The sequence below is a fragment of the Scatophagus argus genome, chromosome 7, assembly GCF_020382885.2.
Source record: "Scatophagus argus isolate fScaArg1 chromosome 7, fScaArg1.pri, whole genome shotgun sequence".
In the NCBI taxonomy this organism is placed as follows: domain Eukaryota; kingdom Metazoa; phylum Chordata; class Actinopteri; family Scatophagidae; genus Scatophagus; species Scatophagus argus.
Genome location: NC_058499.1, coordinates 8849503 through 8877314, shown reverse-complemented (window position 1 = coordinate 8877314; position 27812 = coordinate 8849503). Strand labels below are relative to the sequence as shown.

General features: G+C 43.3%; 1 protein-coding gene and 1 long non-coding RNA gene across 5 annotated transcripts in view; both read left to right on the top strand.

The window, feature by feature from the left end:
* Positions 1-2034: 2034 nt before the first annotated feature.
* Positions 2035-7541, top strand: LOC124061987. 2 transcript variants are annotated; one of them, XR_006843849.1, is made up of 5 exons: positions 2035-2377; positions 3307-3398; positions 4514-4658; positions 5909-6101; positions 6188-7541. It is a non-coding gene; the product is annotated as an uncharacterized LOC124061987 (long non-coding RNA). The 2 variants fall into 2 exon arrangements; XR_006843848.1 differs by having other exon boundaries at positions 3303-3398.
* Positions 7542-22306: 14765 nt separating this feature from the next.
* reln (reelin) overlaps positions 22307-27812 on the top strand; it is an 89607-nt gene continuing 84101 nt past the window's right edge. For all 3 annotated transcript variants that reach the window (XM_046393450.1, XM_046393449.1, XM_046393451.1), the window contains exon 1: positions 22307-22825. In XM_046393450.1, coding sequence (XP_046249406.1) covers positions 22573-22825 — 253 coding nt within the window. In that variant the 5' untranslated portion in view covers positions 22307-22572. The remainder of the gene's footprint in view (positions 22826-27812) is intronic.

Below are 27812 nucleotides of genomic sequence, written 5' to 3'. Positions count from 1 at the left end.
TGGTGGCCAGACAGAAGCCACTCCTCAGTATAGGTATTTTGTGTGGAATTTTGAGGCTAAAAATGAACTTAATCCATTTTGGAATGAGACTGTAACATAACAAAATGTGCATTAAAGCGGAGTGAATACTTTCCAGATGCACTGTAGAAAAATCCAGACTGTTGCCCTTGAATAGACTAATGTTCATATCATGACATGTACCAGTGTACAATGTGCTGATGGGTCTGCAATCTTCTGCACTGTCTCCTGTTTTTTTTTTTTTTTTTTTTTTGTGGCAGGATGGGAAGTCTGTTCTGTCTCTTCCTTCCCAGTTCTGACACTCAGCTGTCTCCCTCTGTTTACACTGCTCTCATTAGACTGATAACACCGTGCACTGTACTAATGAGTTTCAGAACATCTGTGTGTGTGTGTGCACTTGCCAACCGATATAATAGCACACTTTCCCATCGTGACCACAAATTAATCAGAGTAGATTTTTCAGGTCCCTCTTGAACAGGCTTTAAATCCAACTAAAATCACATCTAAAACCCTCTTGATTTTTTTAAAAACTTTTGCCAAGAAAGTGTGCGAGTGTCCATACTTGGTACAGCAGCAACTTTAACGACCCATTCGCACACGTCGTTATTTTACACTCCTTTGAAATATGAAAGACTTGAAGCCCCTGGCGGTCTCTCTGACTGTAGGGGCTATTTGTGAAGAGACCACTCTGCTGAAATATGATATTATTTTTGTTGTTATAGCAAAATATGAAGGCCCAGCTTCAGTGGATGTCACTAGCTTCAAGTGCTACTCGGTATTACAAGAAGTGGCTACCCAGAGGGCAGGGGGGTAATAACTTCTGTTTACTTTTACTGTCAATCCATTACTGTATAGTGATGATGGACAAGCTGCAACATTAAAATGCGATTATGTGTGTAAATTGGCGTTTAAAAGTAACACTGAAATCATGCATAATACTACATCAAGTAATCTTTAGAATTAAAGACTGTTACTCACAATGGAATAGTTATTCTTCTTTTTTCTCTTTCGTCTTCTTCCTCCCTCTTCCTTTGTGCTTCTCTCTTTCTTCTTCGTCCTTTAGTCTCTCCTCTTGTATGGTCCTGGTACTACTGCACAAATGTACTTTACTTTTGCAACTTAATAATGTGAGTGCATCAGTGAATTTTAGCTAGCAGAACAATACCTTTTTTTTCAATCAATTTCTTTCTGCATAAACTAATAAAAGATGCATACATGTAAACTTTTGAACAAGAATCAAATAAAAGAGCTCACAACTGAAAAAATTTGTAATTGTAAAGAACTAAATATCTGAAACTATGAGCCTCATGTGTTTGTCAGAACTGGTTTTTGGCACTTAATGACACTTGGTGCAACAGACATGTTAATGTGGCTAATGTGTAAGACAGATGTTTGACTCAGTGTCTAGCTGTTGCTTTGAGTGATGACCATCTTTGCTGCGTGAAACCACACTGCTGGAGTTGCATGTTACTTTGATGCAATCGTCAAGGCTGGTGTCAAATGCTGGAACTTGTTCCATAAAGCAATTTTCCCAACTAAATTTTAGCTGATAACTGATTTTCCAGTTGATTCTGGTCTTTAGAGCAGCTGTGTCATTTTTCTGGTTATTCTTAGTATGTTCCTAATGTTAGGCTTTGCTCAGTGGCTGTGAATATAACTGCTCTGTTTTTAAACGCAACTGTTTGCCAGGTTGGATTGATTGTATGTGTTTGACCTTTGCTATTTCAGCTTCTTCTCTCTTTCTTCTCCTTTCTACTCCATTCTTCTTCCTTGTTCTCCTTTCTCTGTTCTTTGTTCTGTCTTCTTTTCTTTTTAATTCTGTTTTCTTTCTTCTACCACTATTTTTACTTTTGTCCTTCTTCTCTTTTCTTCTTGATTCATTCTTTGTACTTTTTCATGATTGTCTGTCTTCTACCTCCTTTTGGACTAATTCTGTCTTCCTGTTTCTTCTGTCCTTGGTCTTTCTTGTTAATTCTTCATCCTTGTTCTTCTTTGTTCTTCTGTGTTCTTCCTGTCTTTTCTTTTTTCTTTGTGATTATTGTCTTTGTCCTGTCCTCTACCTCCTTTCTTACGACTTCAGTCTTCTTCTTTTTTCTGTCCTCGTTCTCTCTTTTTAATTCTTCATCTTTGTTTGTTTTTCTTTGTTCTTCCACTTTATATCTTTGTTCTTCCCTGTTATTTATTGATTCATTCTTGTTCATGCTTCTTCTTTCCCTGTCTTCTTTTGAGTTCAACAACCAACAAAAACCAACACCAACAACGAACAACAATGCAGAGTGGCCCCCCGTGACGCTACCCCATTCGGGGCAGCGACAGGGGCCCGGCCGCTTCGCGCGATTTTGATGCCATTCATCAGATGGTGAGAACCTGCATGTGGCACAGAAAAACAGCAAATTTGACAATTTTCTTCCCTTAAGTGTGCATGTTGTTGCCAAACCTGGATATTTCTAATTGGTTTTACTCAGGACATTTGGTACATTCGTTGCTGAAACTCTTTGAAGGGAAATTTCTCTAAATTTCTTTCTAAATCATAGAGCACAAGGGGTGTGTTTCTTATGACTTACCAGTAGATGGCATCCTGAGAGAGGCCTTGTCACCCCAGTGGCGCTGTTTTACTGGCCGAGGACATGAGACGCTCTATAAAATTAAGCTTATCTCATCTGGCTTGCTTTTTATATGTGCTTAAAAACGGTCTGACGCACTGCAGGCCTTTTTTTGTATGTTTAACATGTGAGTCTAATGCTGTCTGTGTGTCCTTTTGCCTCTTGTACAGCCTTTTCATTTTGCCTGTTAATGCATTTAACAACTGGGAAGTACTCTTTTGCTGTTGATACAACTGTAATATTGTATAGGGATGACATTTTTTTTTTCTTTTTGAGTTGGCAGAATTGGAGATGACATTTGAACCATTTGCAGCTGATGTATTTTTTTGCTTGTATTCCATGAACAACACTTATTTAATTTGATGTGAAATGTTATTGCCTGCTAATCTGGGCTTCCACATAAATGAAATCCCGCCAAGCAATTTTAGTGATTGGTCTGTCCTCTGCATTGTGCGGAGTTAAGTGCTTCCATCCTTGAGTTGTTACCACTGCCCGACAAAGCTCTCACAATAGCTGCGTTGAGGCTTCAGGAATGTTAGAACTGGGGAATTTCCAAGTACTTTAACATTTTGAGGACAAACAGGCTCATGAGCAGTGAATGTTCTTTCACGGCAAAAAATATGTGCTCTCTGTGTGTGTGTGTGCTTGCACATGTGTGTATTGATTGTTTGGCATTGTGAGACAGAACAGGTAGTGTTTGCAGTGCGTGACTGACTAAGAGCAGAGCACCAGGAGCAGACAGCTGTGTGTACCCATGGACAACGTCTGAACCACCAGGTCAGATCACCTTCAGCATACGTAGAAACTCCTCTTTCCTCTCGCTGTCTGTCAAAAACACTGGTCAGCAATTCCTTTTCTCTCTCAATCTGTCTCCATCTTTCACACCATGTCCATCCATACATCATCATCCTCCTTCTCACTCCCTCTCTCTCTCTCTCTCCTCTCAGCTCAATCGCACCACACCGGCTCTCTTTTCTTAGCAAACCTTTCTCTCATCCATTATTGAGACTTGTTTTTTTTCCTTGAGTCTCAGAATGAAGAGGGGGAACGGATCTTTTGAATTTTTTATGCACCACATGAAAAATGTAGTGTCAGTCATTTCTTAATGATATAAACTGGTAAACTTTTAGCAGGACACAACTCTCCCAGTCACGAGATGATGTGTGACAGTGAGAGAAGAGAGGAGAAAAGCCCTGCAGCCTCTGACATGGAGAGGTGCAATAGGACACTGGTGGAGGACAACAGGATATGTAAAACCTCTGGAGTGAGATGTGACAGCATTATTCCCCACAAGCCTTGCAGAAGCACACTCATCCATATCTCACACAAAACTAGAATAAAAGCAAAAGGGCATGAAATAGACGGTGAGCAGACTGAACAAGCCTGGTTGAGACAGATATTAACTGTACAGAGTAAGGTTTCTGCTCTCAGAGAGATAATCATATTCAGTGAATACCTGGAATGAGTTGAAAAATTTTAGTCGATATAGTCTCAATCCTTCTGTGAGTTTGATGTCCATCAGGAAATCCTGTTAGAACCCCTCCCAGTCATCTAACCCAGCACCCACTCTCCCCTCCCCTCTCACCTGAGCCCCAGAGCATGCTCTGCAGCTCTTCAGCATTTAGGGCAAGGTCAGCGTTGTGAAATGGTAAAGACCTTTTTGAAGAGAGATTCAGTGCCCCACATCAGGTCTGGACCACATATCCCTGCATGTGATGGGATTTGTCAGGGCCCCAACAACCAGCAAGACAGGCTGAAGCAGGTGGAGAGTGGGACTGTGTATGCCATCAGTGAGAAAAAGAGGGAAAATGAAGCTGTGCATGTTTACATGTTAAACATTGCTGTCACACACACACTTTTTACACTCTTTCTTTGGTGTTTTGTACCAGCAGCTATAGACGGTGATTTAAGCACCGGCAAGAAGCGGAAAATTATGGAACATATTTTCACGATGACTGCATGCCATGCATCAGCTGACGCTACTGTGTGCCAGACAGGAGACGAGGAGCTGCATGAGGCAAGAAAAGCAGAATTCAGGTAAAGCATTATACTCATAGTGCAGTGAGCTTTCTGAAAAATATACCACTGTACATGTGACAGGCTCATCTGCCCTCATCTAGTTATCCAGATCATAAATCTGACTTTCTGAGGGGGGGAAAAAAGCCTCACTGCCTTCCCCCTCCATCTTTGTTTCATACATATATACATCTCAGAGCTCAAGGTGGGGGAAGAAGCAGAAATGGACCTATAGCCTGAGGGGGTCGTATATTCCTGCCATAAGCCTGGAGCATGTCATCTATATTTATGCGCTCATTTAGTTGTTTGTCTCTGTAAATTGGCCGCAGCTTGTAGTAACCCGTAAATACTTCTTGGGCAAATATTGATGTAATGTACAGTAACCCCCATGCCCCTCTTTTGCTTTGCATAATCTGAAATAATGCCTACATATACAAATGAATGAATGAATAGATGAATCAATGAAGGAATGAATAAATGTGCATATTAATACAGTGGGGGGCCCTTTAAGAATTTTCATGTTCATGTTTGTGTTGATAAATGTGTAGGATCCTCTAAACCAGAAAGTTGTACAACTCCTCACAAGACCTTTTTGGTGAAATAGTTTAAGCTCTGTGTGCTGCAAAGGAGAGTATTTCACTATTATTTTCACTGTTATAGTGTTGTTAGTTGGCTTTCTAATGTTGGTTGTTTTTATTGCGTGTTTACGGTCTCTAGTAGCCTTGGCCAGCTTGTCGCTGATTGCCAGTCATCCGTCAGGGGGAGCGAGGTAGTCTAGAGGACAGGGACAGGGAGGGGCCCACTGTTCTAGTTTCAGGAGTCAAATTGACAGCAGGAGGATGTTTCTGCCAGAGGCCTTGGCTGGTTATGACAGTCAGGAGGATCCATTAAGGGACCTGCCCTCATCTATAACACTGTCTCTCTGTGAACCCCATTTAGCCAGAGGTACTGCTCTTACACACAGCAGCAGCACTGAAGGAGGCCAGGAGTGTGGTTTATGTTGAGTTTTACAAGGCATCTGGGTAGACAAATGATGTTCAATCAAGACAGGATGCTAATAACTGATTTCTTTAAACTACACCGGCAAGTTAATTTACCCTCTCATTAATTCACCAGGCCATGCAAAGGATTTCTTCTCTGCATTGCCATGAAACCTTACAGTATACTGCTGTTGAAAAAAACCTAATATTTTACAGTTTGTGTGTGTGTGTGTGTGTGTTCAAAGCAGGTGTTTCATATGTGGGTTTCATCTTTACATGCACAATATGCAGAATGTATAGCCCGCGGCAATGGACAGAAATAGAACCAACAGCCTGGCAATGAACTGTCAAGAGACGAGGAGCAAGAGGTTCAGATGAGGAGGAGGAACAGTACGGGCCCAGCTAATGAAAGAGGGAACCACTGAAATTCCTCCATAACAACAGGAGGGAAACCAGAGAACATCTATAATCATTTCTGACAAAGGTGAATGTTTTCTGTCTTCATTTTAATGCCATTCCATTCCTTCTCATGGCAATGAAGTTCTAATAAGGAATTGATTTTTTTTTTAGGGAGAGGGGAGGCAGTTAAATGGGTGACCCTCTAACCCCATTGCTCATTGTAGATGTGGCAGGAGATGGTCCTCATCTCTGACAATCGATGCAGCAGACCTCATAACCACCCGCAGCCGATTTCAGAGGCCCAAATGTGTCATCACTATGTCATTGAGCATACGTCTTCGCCAGAGGCGACAGGACCTTCCCCACCCGCACCCCCTCCCCCTGTCGGATGAGAGGGCGGAGAGTGGCATTTCCCCCAATTCTGTGAAATGGTGCAGAAAACAGGAGAAAGAGGGACACGCCCCACAGTGTCTATCAATCCTGAGTCTGCAGCAATGAAACTGAAACTTCATCTAGATGCCCTCATCTATCTGTCAGTGAATAGGAAAGGAGGTAAAGGAGGAGGGGGTGCTATTGGAGCCAGCAGCCAATCTCTCCTCCCTTCTCAGATGCATAATTCAGTGTTTCTCTCACAACAGCCTGCGCTACGAAGGGCTCAGCTTCCCCCAGCCATGCGGCGGGCAGTCTGCTAATATGAAAGAAGCTCAGAATCCACTCTGTTGTTCCTTCAGGCTCTCTGGCTCTTCACTCTCAGTCATACTTGTATGATTTATTCAGCTCGTTCAACCATGGCGTGAGACTCAGACCCCAGTGGATGAATTGGGAAACACTTTTGTCCTTGTCAAGATCCAGCCACAGAACTTGGCAGAGGAAGTGTGTCGGCATCACTGTGGGTTGTCAGAGTGACACTGGAGTAGCTTAACCTCCCACTGGTGGTTAGTTTTACTGCTCCTTCTGAGAGGCTCGCCGCTGAGCTTGTGTACAGCAACCCTGATTTGGCCTCAATAAGCAACCAAGGAAGGAAGCATGGAGGACAAGAGCACAGGGTGACTCTTCCTGTTCTACAAATACAATTCGTTTTTTGCTTAAGTCATTGAAAGTTCACTAAAAAGCTGTACCTATATGAGTTTTTTGTTGTTATTTCTCAATTTAACAGCTTAAACAGCGTTTATACACTATGTCTAGTACATATACAATAAGCTGGGTTTGTGATCCTGATTCATATTCCCACCAAACTTTTCTCATATGCAAGGGACAGTGATGGCTTGTCTGTTAAGGGGAGGAGACCATTATTTATAGAGTTAGACCTCAAAAAGACTCAAAAGTCCACGCTGAGAGCCTCCTCACAGAGCTATGGGACTACTCAATGAAGTATTATTGAAACCTGACACCAGCATGGTCAGAAAATCTTATCTCTGATCTCTGTCTTATCTTACCTTAAATCTTTTGCTACCACAATGCACTGAGTAGGAGGAAATGTTGCACTTTTAAGTGTTGAAGTTTGTGTAGACATAGCTCGGTTATAGTTCCACCAATTCATTGACACTGTTACTGGGATTTCCATTTACTTCTTATCGCACCACACCGGCTCTTACAATAATTTGTAATATTATCTTGAGCCTATTTTTAACACGTGCCTAAAAGTTTTAATGTGTCTCAATAAGGGAAAAAAAAGAAATTTCATTTAAATAAATCTGGCAGAGGAGCAGATTTGGCCCACGAGTCGTGATTTGCCCTCCTCTGTTTTAGGATCCGGATTGACCTTTAGCCTCTCATTATATCGTTGTTTCCCTTGTGTACGTGATGTTTTATTTTTTGTTATGCAGGGCCTTGCTGTTTAATATGTGAGCGTATTATTTCACTTTCTTATCTCTCCTGGAATGAACTACTTTGTCCATTTGGGTGCTTTTATAATGTGTTTATGTTTTGCTTCTGAGGCAGAAGACCATGGCGATTCTTTAATTGCTGCTGTGCTCCCCTCTGACCTCACTGCCCATGTGCTGCCCCAGGTCAAACATCCGATTGTGACGTCAAATTTAATGAATTGGCATAATAGCTTGTTAAATAGCTTGGCGTAAATGATGGCGAGCAGAGGGGTGGTGGGGGTGAATGAGCCTAACCTGGCCCTGTGACAACACGGCTCGTGCTCATGACCATAATCCATCACTTTCTGCTGATGATGAGTTCCCCTCTCCCAATTCATGACTGGAATTGCCATTTAATTGCATGGAAAGTTTCCACCATGGAAATGGATTTGATCTAACTCACTGTTGTGTGAACATTTCATATCCCATCCTTATCTCTCTGTCTCTGGTGCTCTCTTGATCTTCGCTCTAATAGAGAAGAGCGTAGCTTGGGGAGCAGGTTAATTATGGAGGAGCTCATTACTCATGTTTAATTATTGCAGCTAGATTTTTAGCTGATCAAAATGTGTCCTCTTCTTTTCATTGTGTGGAGTGGAATTTCTCCATTGTGTGTTCTACCACTTCAGTGATTGATTTCACTTTTGCTGAATATTATTTTCTCTTACAAAATCTCTTCTCATTAATCCTCGAGGACTAGTTGAGCAAAGCAAAACATGTCAAGCAAATGATTCATTCGAATTATTTCAGCTGATGAAATCTCAGAGCAGGTGGACGCCTATAATTTATTTTTAGCAACCTTGAAAACTTCTTTACCTGTAGATGGTCTGACTGTCACACAAAGGCTTTGCTCAGTATAAGCTGTCACGGAGCTGACAGTGTAGGACTTGGTCATTAGCTGGCAGTCATTAGCAACTTGTTTAATTGAACTCATTTACAGGCTGTGCTAATCTGCTGAGGTGACCTTGATTCTGCGCCTGGGTAATGTTTATGCAGTGCAGCAGAGTGTGTCTCTGTCTGTATGCCATTATGAGCACAAAATGCAGTTAGGTCCATGTTTGGCCATAAAAGCCTGCACTTCATTAGTCATAATTACCTTTACTGTTGCCTGAAGAGGTGATGAGTTTCTGAGCTCTCAGACCACATGCCAGACTGATGCCTGGAGAGCAAAACTCATCAGCAGAGGTGCTGAGAGCACAGAGTGCTAAATTCTCAGCTCTCATTTCTTCTTCTATTTTTTTTCCATGTTTCACTTTTTTTTCTTTTTCACTGCTCACTGTATATCAGCCTAACCTCTGCTGGTGAGAAGAGAGGTAGTAAATCTGGGGGCACTCGTGCAGGACCAGCACCAAAGGCATAGTGGCGGAGAGGAGTGAGGGGCGTAGGCGGTGCTTGTTGGAGTGACAGATTAATGAGGCATGGTCTTGTCTATGGGGGGGTGGGGGTGGGGGGTATGGTTCTCTCCGTATCTCCTTCCTTCGGTACCCATGTTCCTCCTCCTCCCTGTTTCTGTGGTCCACCTACCAGTTGTTTGGATTTTGTGAAAAGTGTTTTCAGGAAGAATGGATTTCATGTGAGCTAAAGTATATAAATAATAGTTCATCCCGTACCATTATGAACAACATTAGTGAATGACCAACAAACACTTGAGTGAAGATCAGCATTGTTATCGTGCCCTGCCTTGCAAAGGCGGCCATATGTTGACACAGTGACACAGTAACACAGTGACTGCCGCGCACAGGATGAACTTCTCCGGGCTTGTTACGGGAAACAAACACAGTGCAGTAACACTGAGGGAGAGAAATTGATTTTTCTTCTCTCCAGGTCCAACAAGTTGAAAGGGAGAGAGCATCTCTCAGGGCAAGAGATTTACTATGTGAAGGGGAGAGGGAATAAGGGAAGAATAAAGGAGAGAGTAGAAGAGAGGCTGAGTGAGTAACTGTGGATGAGCGTAGGAGAGAAAGCTTGACGAGAGGGCAGTGATTGAGAAAAGGGCAAACACAAAGAAAATATATTAGTCGAGCATCTGCGGCAGCAACAATACTCGGAACTGCACGGGATGCCAGAAGAGCAAGCAGAGGAAATTAATGGGAAGAGGTTTAGACCACTACTTGGCTCTCTTAGACATAAAACTGGTCAGATCAGGGAGGTGAATATACAAAGGATGTAAGCCTGTGATTGGCAGACACATTTGTGATAGAGACAGACAAAGAACGAAAGCTCTGTGAGCACAGTCAATAGCCATTTAGGGGAGACGAAGTGAGAGATGACAGCTGAGCAGAGAGGGTGTGAAGAGAGGAGGATAAATGAATGGGGGAAATGCTGGGAGGATGAGATGAGGAGAAGGGAGTGGGGGAGGTCCCATTGTATATTGTGGTAGGATGGGACTGTCTTGTGACCTCTGACCTGTAATTGGATCAATGAGTGTGTGGAGCACTGTGCTGAAGGACCTACAGTGGAGGATTCAGAGGGCCTTTTCATTTTGTGTAAAGGTGTGGCTGTGTGTGACGGTCATGTGTGTTTGCACCTCTCTGTTAATTACAGTCTCTAGCCATCGTGATGATGGTGGAGCAGGTGTGCGTGGGGCTCTCTTCACTTTTCCGCCGATGTGCTGCAGTGGAAGCTATTGTCCTTGGTTTTTATGATTGAACATGCAAGTGCGCAGTGTCCTTTTTATTGCTAACTGAATGGAAAGTCGGGAAACTGATTCCATGCAGATTCTACGCTATCGTCATCATCATCTCTTTTTCATGTTCACTTTCTCTTGAATGATAAAATACTCCACATACATCACTTGATATGACTGTGTGGGTGTGTAGTATTTGCATTTTGGTAGGTTTCACTTTATTAAGAAGGACCGTTGTTATTGATTGACTCCCTTTAAATTCGACTAGCTGTCTGTGTGTGTCTGTGCATTTGTTTGACTTGTTGATCCCCTCCATGTGGGACCACCAGCTCCTAGTCCACTGACCCATATAATTAAGGGCAGAGGGCTCCCTCCTTCTATTCTTAGCCACAAAGATGAAGGGCACATTATCATCTGTATCATCTGTCTCACTTTGTCCCCATTAAACACCACCACCCCCTTGTCAGTACCTCTTCTTCCTCCTTTGTTGATAGTTCTTGAGAGTCCGAGTGTGTGCTCCGTTTAAAAGATATTGTGTCATGTCTGCCCAAATCTGTTCAGTCAGAGCAGGATGTTCATCCATCTGTGTGGGGTTTACATGCCAAACAGCCGTGATCCGTTGCGTCTTACCAGCACCCACACCCACGGAATCCACATGCCTACAGCTACTACTTATCCCTGCTTGTTTACACAATGCAGTGCAATATGGATCTGGCTACAACTAGGCTTAAATGAGGTGGAGGGTTGCAGCGTTTAGCCTGTTGAGCTCCAGCAGACTGAACCCAGGCGGTAAATAATAAGGTTGTATGCCCGACTGTGGTCCTCTGCGTGGAATTTATCAGATCCCATGACGTCCATGCCTTTCTGTAATTGACATCAGTCTCAAATTCAACATAATAAAACATGGAATATAAAATGGAGCCAGTTGAATGTATTACAGTAGACTCAATGCAGTGTGGACCCTGCCCCCTCCTGCAGGTTGATTGTCAGGTGTCACACTCCGCGCTGGTGTGCTCCTGTCAGAATTCATCGTGGGAATAAAGGAAAGCAGAAAACGCAGCCAGCGCAGAGCTCCTTGTCCATGTCTCCAGAGGCCCAAGATAGGTGGGATGGATGGAGTGGAAGAGATGGATGCTGGGTAGCAAGTCTTTGTGCTTGAAACCTTGATCAGGGATATGGGGAGGAGGAGAAGGAGGAGAGCAGGGAGGAGGAGTGGGCTCCAAGAGAGGGTGTGAAGCTACTGGTTTAAAATGAGATTTTCACTTATTTATTTATTTAGCTGAGCTCATAGCTCAAGGCTGTCTGCTTGCTTTTTTTGTTGTATGTTCTGTGGCCTCAGCGCCCCCCTCTTCCACCCCCCCTCCCTCCCCCCTCTGTGTTTTTAATCTGAGTGCATCTGCAAGTGCAAATATGTGTGCATGTGCACCAACATTTACACCTCTACCAGTGCGGCCTGTGTTTTTCGAAGAGTGTTTATGTATTAGCATGGTGTGAGTGAGAGTCTGTGTGTATCTCAACAGTATTTATGAGCGCGTATGAGAATTTTATCACTGCTTTGTGTGTTCATGTATCCTCTATCTTATATGAAGTGAGAGCCTGAGCTGGTGTCTGGGGATGAATGGTATCTTCTGGGATAGATCTGTTTTATTATGTGTGTGCCAGACATGCTGTGCATCTATTGCACACACAAGGCAAGGCACAAAGCAACCTCTCCCAGGCTGTTGCTGAGCACAATGCCTGAAAACCACTCAGATGATGCAGGACATAGCGGAGTGAGAATAAGAGCCGCTTTGTCTTGGATTTTTTTTTTTTTTTTTTACAAGTTTATGGACATTTGCACCAACCACACTAAAATCAATATTGTATCTATTGGGCTATAAGTGTTTTCTGTGAATGCAGAATGTTTTTTTGTGAGTTTGCATGTGGGATTTCAGATGTTAGAACATTTCTCTGTCATTGATTTTCAGCCACGCTCATACTTATGCTCTCTCAAACATAAGTGAGTACAGGGGGGAAACAGATGGGACTCAGAGTTAGAATGCTGAAAAGTTCACGTCAGTAGGTCAGTTGACTGCCCTCCTTTGTACAGGAAACTGATCCCGTGTCAGCTGGACCAAAAGCGCATGGATCCACCTCTAAACAATAAAACATGTTTTCAGCAGTTACCTCAGTTCACTCCCCTCTTGACCGAAACACTAGCATTCCTGTTTTCCTTGACTCGGTGTCCCACATAACTTCTGCCTCTTGTCCTTTCTAATTGCTTGCGTGCTGGATGTTAGGATGGGGAAATAGCTGTCTGTGGTGTCAAACCACTCAGCACCCGCTCCGTCTGTCTCTGTCACAATGTGGCCATGTGTCTGTCATCTCCCATGTCTCATATTCCTCAGCTTGTTCTTTCACAGCTCTGTTACCATGACTGCAGGATGGGATTGGGGGGGTTTGCTGTGATCACAGTGAACTGGGAGCTGAACTGAAAACGTGTAGTTTGGAGAACAGATTTCATGTCTAGCTAATGCAGAAAAGAAAAGGAAAAGGTACGAGGCCAACAGCCTGTGGACGTAAGCAGCACTGAGCAACACACTTTGCCATGCCGAGAACTCAGAAAGAACTATGACTCACAGCTATTGAAAAATGCATCACGCTTAAATTGTGCCCGGCCATGCGCCTCAACCATTGAAACTCACACACACATACTGACACACATCTGTTGTATAGCCACTGCAGACAGTGATGTCTGTCATGCCTGCAGTATATGATTGCTTTGTATTTTTCCTCAGTAAACTCCTGGGTTCATTTTTGTGGAATAAAATGACAGAAGCAGAGTCAGTCCAGCAGGACAACAAATGTGCGCCTGCACTCATTTAACCTCTACTTATTTCTGTGTGCGCTCAGAGGAACAGAGGGCCTGCAATGAAAGCCAAAAAGTGCACTTACATCTCTTTGCCAAGGAAGACAGCGGGGAAGGGATATTTGTACAATAACTATTCTTAAGTGTGGACTGTACCTACATGACATACTGTAGCTGAAATTTATGTATCTTGCTATTTCTGTTGTTAGGCCGTCACTTGTTACTTTAACCGACTGGCATTTCGGGTACCGACGTTTCAATGATTAGTCGACTAATCACGCACCCCTGTGGTGTGCCTTGTAATTTTTTGAAAAAGAAAAGAATCTTACTGTAGTAATTTATGAATTTATGCTGTCTGTCATAATGAAATGTTAATGATGAAACTATAGTGTAATAACAATCAAGTATTCAAAGTCAAATTCTACACTGAAATACTGGCTGATGGCACAAAGCCATGAGCTGACTACAAAAAAACTCTATTTTATTCTTTTCAAAAGTAAATTGAAAGTCAAAAATGAGAAATGAGCTAAGGGGCCGCCAAAGTCTGTGTCGAATTCTGATGGGCCATGACAGGTGTTCCAGTAAAAGCCACGTTATAGAGAGGATCATCAGTTCACATGTTTCTTCAACTCAAAACAACATCAGTATGCTTCTTCAATATGTTTTTAGTCATGCAAAGCAAAAAGAAAATCTCTGTGCTAAGCAGCTAGCTTAGCTTGAGAGCATAACAAATGGTCACCAAGACTGAAGACTCTTTCTGGTTAGGCTAACTGCTAACAGCTAACAGTCACAACTGGGGGAAAAAAACATAAGAGAAAACCCTTAAAAGAACACATTCATTAGTTTGCATATCTTGACAAATCTCCGTATGACATCAGAATGTACGTCTTGTTTAATTTTAACATACATGTTTTCTCAGTCTTTTGAAAGAAATTGTTTCTATATCGAGAAATAAAATAGTCTTGACTATTTTGGTTTTCTCAGACGAGGTCTGCTGCTTTTCAGGGGCGATCAGCAGTTCAGTGTCGTCCAAAACTGGAAAACAAAAACAACTGACTTATCAACATTATTCTGTTTTGCTAAATTCTCAGACACACAGCCTCATATACCATGCTGTTTAACTGTTATCTCATGGTGTCTGCCAAGTTTTCCAGAAATGACAGTTTCATTTAGACGACTTAGAACTCATCAATTTAGCACTCAGACAATTTGTGTTGCCTCGTCCAAGCAACAGATTTGGGTCTGGTGGTCAGTTGTCTACGTGAGAGGAGGAATGTTGATCCTACTGTTTTTTCAATGGATGACGCTCCACTTGGTCTACAGGATGGCTTCATTTGTCAAGGTGTCAGTAAAGCCACTTCCAGAGGCTCTCAGTCTAATCCTGGAGGTATGGGAGGGAGGAGGACAGGGGCCTCTTATCAGCTGGGAGAGGGGGGCCTCACATTTAGCAGCACTGTATTTCAAGAGGCAAGAATCTGAAACCCAAAACTCTAAGAAAAGCGTACAACAAACAGTACAACAACGGGCTGTGATCACAGTCAACATTTCACTATTTTTAGGAAGTATAATCAGGCCACTTGTTGATAACCATAAATCAGTCTTAACAATTGTAATGATTAACAGTGATAATTATTTCAGCACTGGCGGCAAACAAAACAAAGACAATTTGAATACAAAATGAAGTGAAATATTTTCAAAACATGTTAATTGCGCCTCCACTACCTGCCCCTTTAAAGGACTGAACGAAGATGGATCTGTCAGTAAAAGAAATCATCATCATCATCATCATGGCCACAACGGTAACCGGACATGAATCTAAAGGATCCTGTTCAGTCCTGTGAACCATGATTCACTGGATGCAGTCAAAATAGAAGAAAAATCAAACTTTGTATAAATGCAACTAACTTTGTATTGTCTTCTCTGTCTGTCTTCTCTGACTTGGACGATTGTTTGGACAGTTTGGTTACAGACAGATAACTGACACCATTCAGCAGTGGAAATCCCCACTTTGTTTCTGTATTTCAGAAGTCAAAACACAGTGTTTGCGCTCTGGAATACTGGCATTAAACTTTTGTCTGTGGCAGCAGAACACATGGAAAAGAGCTCTCCTAGACTGTGTGTAGTGACTTAAACTGGGGCTAAGTTACAATGGAAAAACACAGACAAGGACTTGTGTGTCAGCAATGTCTTGCTCAAAATAACTATATCTTCCTCTCTGTGTCCTGTTGTGCACAGTCAAATCTTATTTTTGCAATAAGAACGTCTTTAGCAAAACTGTTGGTTTCTCAGTATCTGCCCAGCTTTTCTGTGATTATTACTGTAAAAAGAAATACAGTCAGTGTCAGTAACTAAACCGACACAGAGTAAAACCCATGCCTGTGTCATTTCTGGTCTTAAGACAATCAAGTGTCTTTGGGTGAGTGTTTTCATTGTATATGAGACACAACCAGCAGAGTTTGCTCCTTGTGTGCTGGCCCAGCGAGTGTCTCAATGTTTGGGACTTCAGCTCTCCCCTCTGTGACAAGGCATTGAGTTTTTTGGGGTGATCCTGGCTGGTTTTATTTACACATCGACCATTGCACCCCTCCTTTTATTCCTTTCTCGGGGGACAAGCTTTTCATGAGACTAATTGGAGTGTGCAAGCCATCATAGCCAAAGTGCTCCCGCAGGGCCTCTCTTTCTCTCTCTTTTTTCTCTTTTCTTGCCTTCTCCCCTCCTCCAACACCCAGGCTTTTATTATCATTTGCCATATCGAATAAACAACCTGTTAGTGTAAATTAGGGTCCAGTGAGTGATGAAGCGACACATGCAACCCCTCCTGCTTCCCCTGCCTCTGCTTTCCCTTCTCTCCCTTGCCATCACACTCTTTCCATCCCTTTGAGCTCCATCCTCTTTTGTGCCCCAACCCTCTGTTCTGCCTTGTTTGGCACGCAGCCTTTTCAAAGACAGCGACAGTGTTGGTGGTGGTCTGGGTTTGTGTGTGTGTGTGTGTGTGTTTGCGTGGATGCAGGGGGTCTAGAATGAAGATTGAAGCGGACAAAAAAGCCCTGGCGCAACCTTGAGGTGGAAATTAATAATGATAAAAATAATTACTGCCCCACTCCCCTCACCCACGCCTCCCCGACCTAGTTTTCATAATGGAGAACGATAGCCCCCAGTCGCATGCTGTGTGTGTATGTGTTTAAGTGTATACTAGTGTCTGTGTGTGTGTGCGTGTGTGTGCACATTGGGGAAGGGGCTGCAGAACGGAGGTGGTGTAGTAGGGATGGATGTAGGACAGGACCTACATGAAGAAAACACAGAGGCCGTCATGTACTGGGATGTGTGTTGCTGTTCATAAAGACTGCTACAGGTAAAACAGATGGCCGTCCTGGCACGCGCTGCTTCCCCCTCTCGTTCTGCCCCTTGTGCATCAGAAACACTTGTGCTGCTGTTCATTCCGTGCTGGGATCCTGCTCACCGTGTGTGTGTGTGTGTGTGTGTGCACGTGTGCGTGCGTGTTTGCACTGTGAGCGTGTGTATTCGGCAAGGGTGTGTGGAACAGACGGTGAACACTGTGCTGTGACCGACCTCTACTAGCAGCTCCCATCAAAGGAGGCGGCAGAAGGTCACACACAAACACACCTGCAGTATGTACATGCACACACACACTCACATTTTATAATGATGACCTATGACTCAATTACCTTTTTTAGTGACCTATAGATAACACATTTTAGTTATTATAAGAACAGGGTTGTCTGTGTCACAAACACATTACATTACTAATCTCATTCCACCTGATGGTCCCGTTCCGATGAAGGCCTCTAGTAGTAGCGTTAAATGCTATCATGGTGTAGTCATGTGGCTGCTGATGTGTGGAAGTGAATTATGTAAAACAAGCATGAACAGACTAAAGCCATTTTAAAATAAAAATACCCCTACAGCGGCTGCAGTGTGTTATGGGATCTGCACTGGGACAACAACTGTACCAGGATCAGTTTTTGGCAAGTCAATCCTGAGCTTCTTGGTCAAGACCTAATCATCTGCAAACCTGTTGTGACAGTCCAGTGGTCTCAGTGAAATGAATGAAAAGGCTCTTTTCTGAATAAGTGGGGGATAATTAAGAATAATGAGCTGCGTGGGTTGTCAGTGTAAGAGTCATGTAAACTATCCTGTAGAAATACTCCAAGAGTCCATCCAGGATATGAAATGTTTTTATGTAAATAAAGAAGCTACACATGGCTTGCAGTTTGCTTGGTCAGTTGGTGTACACGAGGAGGCAAACATTATACTGGGTACGTTATTGAAAAACATTATCAAATTTCAAATATTTTCCAGTGAACCTGTTTACTTAGTTTCTTGGGCAACGCCTGCTTCCCTTTCTTACCCGTAGATGCTAGCTAGTTATCCAAACCAGAAAAGCCTTTTTCTTCATCCACTGCTGATGCTCCTCAGTGGGTTCTTTATTTAGCACCAAGATGGGCACTGAAGACCTTCTGACCACTGCTTTGACTAATTTTTGTAGTGAAGTGACCTTTGAACATGGTCTTTTCAGATTCCATGTTCCCAACCTCAATGCAGGACCCCCCGACTCCCATACAGTTGCACAGGCAGGCCTCTCTTCCTCAGGGCCAAACTCGGCAGGGAGCTGAGGCTGAACTGTTATCTGTGGAGAACCACTCCAAAACTCTTCACTGACACACCAACTGTGGACTTGAAGAAAAACTTTTTTTTTTCCGTGTCTCTGGCAAAGGCCACTGAGGTTGTTCAAGAGGGGGAGATTCGCCTTGAAATTTTAAAAGCTGAACAATGTAGAGGCATTGTCTCTTCAATATTACATGGAGAGAAATGGATTGTGGTTTCCCCAGTGGTGACACCAATTATTGAGGTTTCACACAGCTCAGCCTCACCTTCTCCTAATTATGTCATAACAACGTTTCTCAACAGTAGGTGCATTTCCATCCACCTTTATGTACATTTTCAATTTCTGTATAACAAAGAGTGGAAATGCAATACACTCTGAGGTGCTGAGGTGGAAAAGTTGATTTGATAAAAGCAAAACGCAATAGAAACAGATTTATTTAATAAATCAAGACATACTAAATCTTCCTTTCAGCTCAGTGAACTAAAAATAGGGGCATCAGATCAGTGTGGAGCAACAAGGAGTCTGTCAACTTTCCTTGAATGAATACAAGAAATGTCATCATGCTGTGTTTTTCCACTATTGGAGGTTTCATCCCATTTCACTCTCCTCTTCTGCAGTGTTTAATGACACCTGACTGGAAAATTAGCACTTAGCAAGCCAACTCCTAATATTCACATAAGAGTAGTGAATGGAAATGGGCATAAATCTGCATTTTTTGGTGATTTTCTGAAAATTCAGTGAAGGTGTTTGCTGCATTTGGATGAAATCCATGCTAACGACTTTTCATATTATAGCTCATATCCTTCTGTTTGATGGATGAAGGAGCCTGTCATCTAGGTTTGGTGCATTTTATTGTCCATTGTTCAAAAAACAATGTGTTTGCCACTTGATTGACATGTGTAATGTTTTGCAGTGTAATGTAATGGGTTACTGTCACACTTTCAGTGGAACATTCAAAGGAATGTTCCATATTCCATATTCCATAACCCATATCAGGATTGTCACATTCAACATAGAACCACCTGAGAGCATACATTGCAAACATAGTATGTCACTCTGAAAGTAGTGCCTCCTAGTATGAGATTAATTATATGTATAGTATTTTCAACCATTATTGTCTATTTGAATCAATTTGGATTGAAAATTATGATGTGCTTTAAGTGACTACTTGAAATTTGATTTCATTTTCATTTGAAAAACGACATAATTTTAAAGGCAGATCAGCTGTTTTGTTCTGGTTTGAAACCCAGGTAGCAGTCAGGTAACAATGAGCTACTCTTACATCCCCTGTGTGTCCCATCTCTGACCTATCCATTACCACTGAGAAATCTGTGGAGCCTGTGGCTTGGACTGTTGGGTGTGACACTGGATGACCACCTGTCCTTTGCTGCCAGTATTGTTTCGACAACCTGCTTCTGCTGATTAATTCTCCACAACATCAGGAGGTCCAGTTCTCACCCAGGAGGGAGCAGAGGTTCTGGTCCAGGCTCTTGTCATCTGACTGCTACAGCTCACTCCTGGCTGGAGCAGTCTTCAACCTCCCCACATTCTCCAACACTGCACCACTCCTCAGCATCCTGCACTGGCTATGGCTGCTCAAATCACACTAAAGACACTTGTACTTTCCTACCATGCTGCCGATGACCTATTCTATGTCCAGGACTGGGTCAAACCATAGATGTCGCTCCACTTGCTTCTGTCAAACAACTTGCTAAATTCTCGCTACGAGGGAGATTCAGCTCCTGGTTTAAAAAATATCACAACTGTTTGCTTTTCCCAGCTCAACAATGGTGGAACGACCCATAAGGAACGTCTTGTCTGCTTGTTATTGAAAAACACAAGTTTAATACTGAATGCAAGTTAAAACTTGAAAGCTAAGAAGTTTATATTTTCAGTGCAGACTCATGAATATAACTAGTAGGGCAACATTTACGGTGAGGAATGCTATCGACGCTGCACATACTGTAAGGACTTAAGCCCTTTAAGAAGTCTCACTGGTGAGTTAATGCAGTTAGATTAATTAAAAGTGCTTAATTAAGGCAATGAGGAGCTGGAGGGTGGCTGTGGACTGGTTAAGAGGAACAGCAGAGGAGGACAGAGATAACCTCTGACCTCGCTCTCCAGTCTCAGCAGAACGGTCCACCTAACTGACCTCGCACAGCAACTGGGGAGGACACACCGTCTCTGAAAAGTTACTGCCTTCACTTGAAACATACCCTGATTCTTACTGTACTTTCTTTTCCATTGCTGTTCTCACAGTGCTAGAATGCACACACTTGACATTGTCTTCAATGGGCATATGAAAACAAACATTACAACACACTTGTGAAGCGACCGTCACACTTTCCACATCACTTTATTTTGCCTTCTGATGTTGTGTTGTCCCATGGGCAAAAGTAGCAGCAGGGATGTGGTCACAGTATTACCTTAAACTCTGTACGAGAAAAACAATTTCTTTCTCTTTTGAGCAACTGTGATGACTTATTTCTTTAAGGTGCTAAAGGCTTTATGAGAGAGTTGATGCTGTATGTCCATGGATGAAAAAAAGCAAAAAGCTGCAGAACTAAAACTCAAACACATGATCTCATCAGGCATAAAGTGCTCTCCATGGAGAATGAATTGTGAAAGACTGTGGCGAGGAGAGCACTGAGCAGGCGTTTATGGGGGGAAAAAGAGCTGCGCTTTTTGTGTCAGACCTGAGAGAGTGTATTTAAAGCATTTTTAGGCTGTGAAGTTTTGTCTCACCTTCATGGCTTTTCTGACTGCAAATTAATATAGGTCAGACTGGCCAACCTAATAGAAATCCACAAAATGAATGAAGCTCCACCCTTAAAGTTGCATAATATCTGCTTTTTTGGTCCAGCCCTCTTGGATGTCTGAACTGCTATGTGGATAAACATGATGACTGGAGCTGTTCCTGTAATAGCTGGCCTGGCAGGTGAATTACTTTTTTTGAAAAAAAAAAAAAAATCTTTCCAAGTATCAAACCAGAGAGAAAGAAGAAGTTCTCCAAGATAAAGTGTATGGCGCACATGCATTTTGCTCACTTTGCATGTTTGCTTTTCATGTGTTTTGTGTCCAAGAATGTGTGTGTGTGTGTAACTGTGCAAGCATCTGGCCGTGCCGGCCTGGCCGTGTGCTCCTGCTGCGGGTCAGTCAGGCTGTTTGGACATGAAGCGGCTGTGAGTGTGTGTGCAGCTTGCTGGCTGGGGAGTGTTTATGTCTGTAATAGGCTCTTAACCACACACAACCAGCAGGCAGCTAAAGAGAAACACCAGAGAAGACGCTCAGTGGTGTCAAGAGCAAGTTGCTTAGGTTGTGATAGTTTGGTTATTTTAATGGATTGAGGTGTGTGTGTGTGTGTGTGTGGTTGGGGGGGGGGGTACACACTTTATAGAGCACGAGACGGATGAGCAGAGAGCAAGATGTGAAGGGAGTGTGTGACTGAAAAGTATGAAGTTTGCAGGTTCATGTTCATGTTTGTATTGTTTTGGGGTGTGTGCACAGGATCTTGGTGGGCAGAAGAAAGTCTTATTATGGCTCATGTCTGCACCACAGTAGTGGGTTAATCAGAGACAGCTCACGCTGCTCTGACAGAGGAGAGAAAAGTTGGAGAATCCTGTGGAAAAGAAGATTCTGATGGAAAACCCATGAAAAAAGCAACAGCAGAGAAGAAGAAAAACAAATTTGAGCGCTGCTTCGGACGAGAGGAGAGACCGAGGGGTACGGGGTTGGAAAAAGAGGGAGAGGGAGATCGAAAGAGGGGTGGGGGACTTAGTGGGAGAGCTGCAGAGAGACACAGGGAAGGAGAGGGAGGTGAAGAGAGCGGAAGAGGGAGGGAAAAAGGAGGTGTGATAGTGGGTGGGAGAGGAGGAGACAGTCTGGTGGATGGGCAAAAAGACAAAGGAAAGAGGAGAGTGAAAGGGATATGTCAGTGGGCTGGTTATGGATGAAGAAACTAACAGATGCATGGAGATAAGAAAGCCAAGGTCTCAGGAGGGGGATACAAGAGTGCACTGCGGAGCAACACAGTGGTTTAGTGAGAGGTAAAGAGCAGGAGAGGAGAGGAGAGGGGGGAGAAAGAGATTAAGGAAAAAGGCAGAGTGATAGACTGGCAGAGGAGAGGGAGGAGAGAAGAGCTGGATGAGAGAGAGGAGGGAGGCCGTCTCATAGAGCGCATACAGCACGCGTGGAGCTGGTGTTGGAGCGAAAGAGAGACAGAGAGAGAGGGAGGGAGGGAGGGTGGGAGGAGAGAGGGAAACAGAGGGAGGGGGTGAGGTATTTAAACGCTGGAGCAGGACAGCACAGGCGAAGCTCTGAACTCCCCGAGAGTGAAGGTAGGACAGGGAGAGGAAGCAGGAGAACAGAGCTCTGTAGTTTTCCTGACAGCCAAGCCCACACACTCACACACATAAATACAAACACACACAGACGCACACACTCTCACGCTTGCACTTTTGGACTTTGGACTCATCTGTGGACTCCACAAGCGGTCCTCTGGAACTCTACCTGTGCCTTCCTCGCTCCCACTCATCACTCTCCTCACCTCTTCACCCACACCCACTCCCACAGTCCCTTGCGTGGTGAGGGCAGATGGCCGTGGCGCGGGCCTCTCTCGGGGGTGCCTTAGGCTGTGCCCTGCTGGCCCTAGTCTTGGGGAGCAGCAGCATGGATTTCGGGGCACCCCCTGCGAGCTTCTACCCCCGTTTCAACCCCTTCTTCTTCCTGTGCACCCACCACGGGGAGCTGGAGGGAGCCGGGGTGGCAGAAGGTGGGGGAGAGGTGTTACTCACCCTCCAAATTACAGGCAACCCCACCGCCTACACCCCTGGACAGGAGTACCAAGGTGAGCACACCCCCTATGGTGTCCCCTTTCTTTTTTGCTGCATGTTAAAGAGAATGGGTTTTATCATTATCAATACTGTATCACGTGAAACAAGAAATGTGTTGAATTAATCAGTGTAAATTGTGTGTAGATTGTGTAAAAGTGTAAATTTCATTGTTTTTAGAAATTCTGTGGTATTTAATTTTTAAATTTTTTTTTCTTTTCTTCACTTTAAAATTGTGGAGGTTTCATTGCTGAATTGTACCAAATTAATGTACAGTGTAAGGTGAATACAATTTTGCAGGTGTATCGGTTCACACATGAGGTTCAGCTGTGGTGTGTGCGTATGAGAGTGTGCAGTTTGTGTGGGGTGGCTGCTGTTGGAAATCAGCATTTATGTAACTGTAATAAGTAGTGATGCTGAGTGGGACTCCTGTTCAGTGCAGCTTTGGTGTTTTACCGAGCTCTGATCCTGATGCTCCATGTGTAGGTGGCTTTTCCACAGGACTAACAACAAGGTCCCTTCAACTGAATGACAACGAGAGATAGAGAGGGCGAAAACTGTGAGTGAGAACGGACAAAAGGAGCCCTATAGAAAGACATGCTATGAATGATGGGAATAAAGATCTGGAAATCAGTAAACCATGCATAGAGGGTTAAGAGGAGATGTGGATTAACGTCTGCTTTTGCTCACCAATGTGCCTGCACCTGGTTCAGGAGAATAAGATCCCCTCTGACCCTCCCATACTGTCATCATTGCTCAGTCACTCGTTCTTGCCACTCACTTAACACTGGGGACAGTGACCCGCACAGGCCACCACAGACTGAATAAGGTCACATTCCCATGCTGCTATCCTCTTCTCTAAGGGTCGGTTGTGTGCACATTTTATGTATATTACTGCTTATATTTAACTTCCTAAATGCGCACACATTTTGTGTACATTCCCCATATCTCTTCCTATTCCAGCCCCTGTTGTATTTCACATAATCTTATAAGGCAAACAGTGGATTTGTTACACCATTCTTGCGTTGTTAACAACTGTATTTCATTATCATGGCAAATAAACCTCTTGATTTCAATAAGGATATGTGCCACCGAGTTTGTGTATACAGAAAGAAAAGGAAATGAAAGGGCCAGGAAAACAGACTGGGAAAGGAGAGGAGTCTGGAAGAAGCAGTATTATCCTCTCTGAAAATAACAGTCCGGATCAACCCTTCAGTCAAGCACCTTTTAACTGGGACCGGGCTTGTAGGGAGAGCGGGTGGGGAGAGATTTGAATAACTAGCTGGTGGATGGGAGGGATAGAGCACACGGAGAGGTTTAAATAATTAGCATTAGAAATGTGGTGGACTGGGAGGAGGGAGAGATTTAAATAGGGCCACGGATGGGATCGGATAGAGTCAAGGGAGATTTAAATGACGATGAGAGGATTGAGCAGATAAGATACCAGTAGCAGGGCTCGCACAGAGAAATGACAGGGTTCCAAGCTGCTCACTTTCTTTTTTTTTTTTGTCTCCGTCCCATGTTTTGGCACATGATGGCAGCTCATTGTTAAATTTGACTGAGTTTGCATGGGGATGGAAGGATAAATGGCAAGTGAGCAAGTGCAACGTGGCTGGCTGTGCGCTTAGTTAGTTGTGCAATCAGGAGCAATACCAGTCTATGTTTGTCTTTCCCAGCTTTCTCTCATCTTTGTAAACCTTGTGCCAAATATGTTCTTACCCTGTGCCGGTGTCACTGTAGCAGCAATCAGGAGCTTTGAGGGCTACAAATACAGGTGTTGGATTGAGGATGGACATGTATCTGCCTGTTCTGCTGAAAACAGAATGAGAGGGAAAAAGATAGAAAGGGCAAAAACACTCAATCACATTCTCTGGCGATGTGAAGGAAAGGACAAGGAAAGTGTTCGGTGCCATTCTTTGTTCATTTCTGCCAATGACTGTTCGTATTTCAGCATGCATCTTTCATTTGGTTTCAGTTGTTTTTCCTCATTGCTTTTTATGTGCTCTCTGGGCTTTAGTTTTGGATTACATTTGGTTTAATCTTCTAATAGCAACGTGTGATCTAACCACTGAACGAGCTGCATGTGGAAATGGTGGGCGGAAGGCATTAGAAATGCTGGCCGTGTGGTTGTTGAAGGGCTGTAGAAAAGAAAACTGAAGAAAGAGCGCAATTGAGAGAGCTTGTTAATGGAGGGAGGGAAAGTTAGAAAAAGGAAAGAGACAGATGATCTCGTATAAAAGAGGCAGGAGGTGAGTTTCTTAAAGACCAACCTCTGCATTCGGTGCCAAGTAAGAGGAAGATTCTGTGTGGCTGCTTTGGCGTACAGTAATTGGGTTTCTGACCTTCTGCCTCTCTGTTGCTTTTGAGTGATAAGACCATGTGTGGGCAGCGTACACTGTGTGTGTGTGTGTGTATTGTAGACAAGATTACTGTGTTTTGCTATGAGAATGAAATGACCAAGAGAGGTTGCGTTACTCTCTGTGTGAAATGCTTGAGAGGGTGGGTGTATTGGCAGGGTCGTAGTGGACAAAATGGAAACAGAAATACTGTTGAGACACTTTGAACTGCTGGGAAACAGAAAAAAAAAGGAGAAATGAAAAGATATGCGGAGATTTGTGTGTTCGCATTCACTCTAGGGGTCAATCCTTTGAGCAGAAAAATGCAGACCAAGTGTCATTCACACACACACACACACACTCACATGCACACTGCCCACATACAGCCTTATCTTTCAGAAGAGAGAGAGAGAGACAGAGAAAAGTGAAAAGAAGTAAGGTCACGCTGGGATTTGAGCCTGTCCTCTAAATAATCAAACGACCCTTTTGAACCACTTTTACAGGAACACTCTGGAAGCAGTTCTTTATTTCTGTCAAGCATTTTTTTTTTTTTTTAAATTTTGTGTCTGACCTCTTTTAACACTGCTGTGGGAACGCGGGAGGTTCTCCATATAGCAACCGCATGTTTATAGGAAGCAACATCAGAATACAAAACCCAGAGCCTCATTTTTAAACACAGTCAATCAGAGAGTGCTGTTTTTCATTCTTGTTGGGTCGGAAACTTACATGTCCATTTTCACAGATGAATGAGATTGTTCAAGGAGGGATGGTAACTGAGCAGAGGGAGAACAGTAAAAAGCACATTTAATTCAAATCATGAGTAGATCGTTCTACTTTGCCATGTGATTAGAAAGCACAATGGAAAGAAATTGGTGAAGGAATTATTAAAGTGGCAGTACGGTGTCCTTTGCGAGTCAGTAGAGAATAGCTAGAAAAATGGAGGTGCATGAGCAGAATTGGGGCCAGTAAGATTGATTGAGTGCCTTTGTGTGTCTAGGAATTTATACCCTTTTTTTATTCTGTTTTCATCCTACTTTGTAATGATGCGTTTGCACTTGTGATGAAAGCTGCAGTTGTGTTTGTCTTGCTAGTGCTTTGAAGCACATTGCATATTTGTAGAGTGCAGTGTTATGTCTTGTTCAATTAGTCTGCAGTTTATGGCATTTAAAAAGCTCAAGTGAGCGCATGTACTTGCATACAGTGTTGAGTTTTGTATGCAGCGTTATGGATGTAAAGCCCTGAATGAGCCATTCACTCAAGCCTCTGTTTGAGGCAGGCAGGCTCAGGTACGAAGTGTGGCTCTCCGTGTCAACTGTATTCATTGTTCATACTACACTATTGAAAACCAAACAGTATTCAGTAGGATTCAGCAGTGCGTTGCTAACACAGTGCCACAATAGAAAAACAGGGAGAGAAACAGTGGGATGGAAAAGTGAGGGAAAGGGAAGAGTGACAGAGGGTAAAACAAGAGAGGCTTCTTAGAGGACTAGTTGATGGTATACAAGCTGAAATGGCCATTGCTAATCTGTCAGTGGTCTTTACAGAAGTCCCTGTTGCACGGACCTTTTCATGTGCTAATGATTGAAGAGGCCCAAGAAACAATCAACATTTCAAGGGGATTTGGACGTTGCCACCAAATGGCATTCTTAATGGGAACTTGGAGATAAATTCATCCTCACAAAATGCCATCAGCTCCTCCAATGATAACCTATCAGACTAGACATTGTGAATTACTTCAGCCACTCTGCTGCCAACCACCAGAAACAACTCCATGTGCTTTGCAATGGGAAAGAGGACATTATCTATCTGCAACGTCGATTACTCGTTGGGGGAGTTTTTTTTTTCCGTGGGTGTGCTGTTGACTGATGTGTGTAGAACAACAAGTCTGTTGTGTTGAAGTGAAGGTCACAGACACAAGGCCCCAGCAAGGCTCTGGAAAAGCAGATATTATCTTACCATATACCAGGTCATATCAGGAAAGCCACAGCAAGACATCATGGAAACACAGGGAACTTATTTAAGTCTTCACAAACATTCAGTCCCAGTTGTCTTGCCAAAATGGCATCGATGTGCAGCGACTTCAGCAGCTTGTCGGATGTCAAAATCGCCTTCTGAATCACTTAACCTTTGAGGCGACTGTTAAGGGTCTGTTTTTGGACCACTTCTTGTCAGTGCTACACTGGTTGGGGCGCTATTCTTGCAGAGTGATTAGATTTGGCTCTTCCTGTCCACCAGTCTAGGGCTCTTTACATCTCTGTCCAGCTAAACTGTAGCATTTTATATGATCTGTATGAACCTGTAATGTACAACACATTTAAGGCCTTGCCCAATTAGTTCAAACAATTTTGATTAAGCCAGTCACTGTTGCATAAATCTCTCTGTGTTTTATTTTATGTTATGGCAGCTATGCACCTGTAGCGCAGTGTTTTATGTCAGCCAGCAAGGATTGGTTTGTCAGAGCTGAGCAGGGGAACAACCGTTGCTACAGAACAGGCTACAACAAACATGGCAAAGCTTATGGCATCAGAAACATGTTGATAATCTTTATGTAATTACTCTCACTGCCTTAAGGGGGAGACAAAAGTTCCACACTGCGGGTTTAAAAGACCAGTAAAACTCATTTAAGTATTTCTTCTGGTGCAGCAAGCATTGGTCAGTGAACCATCAA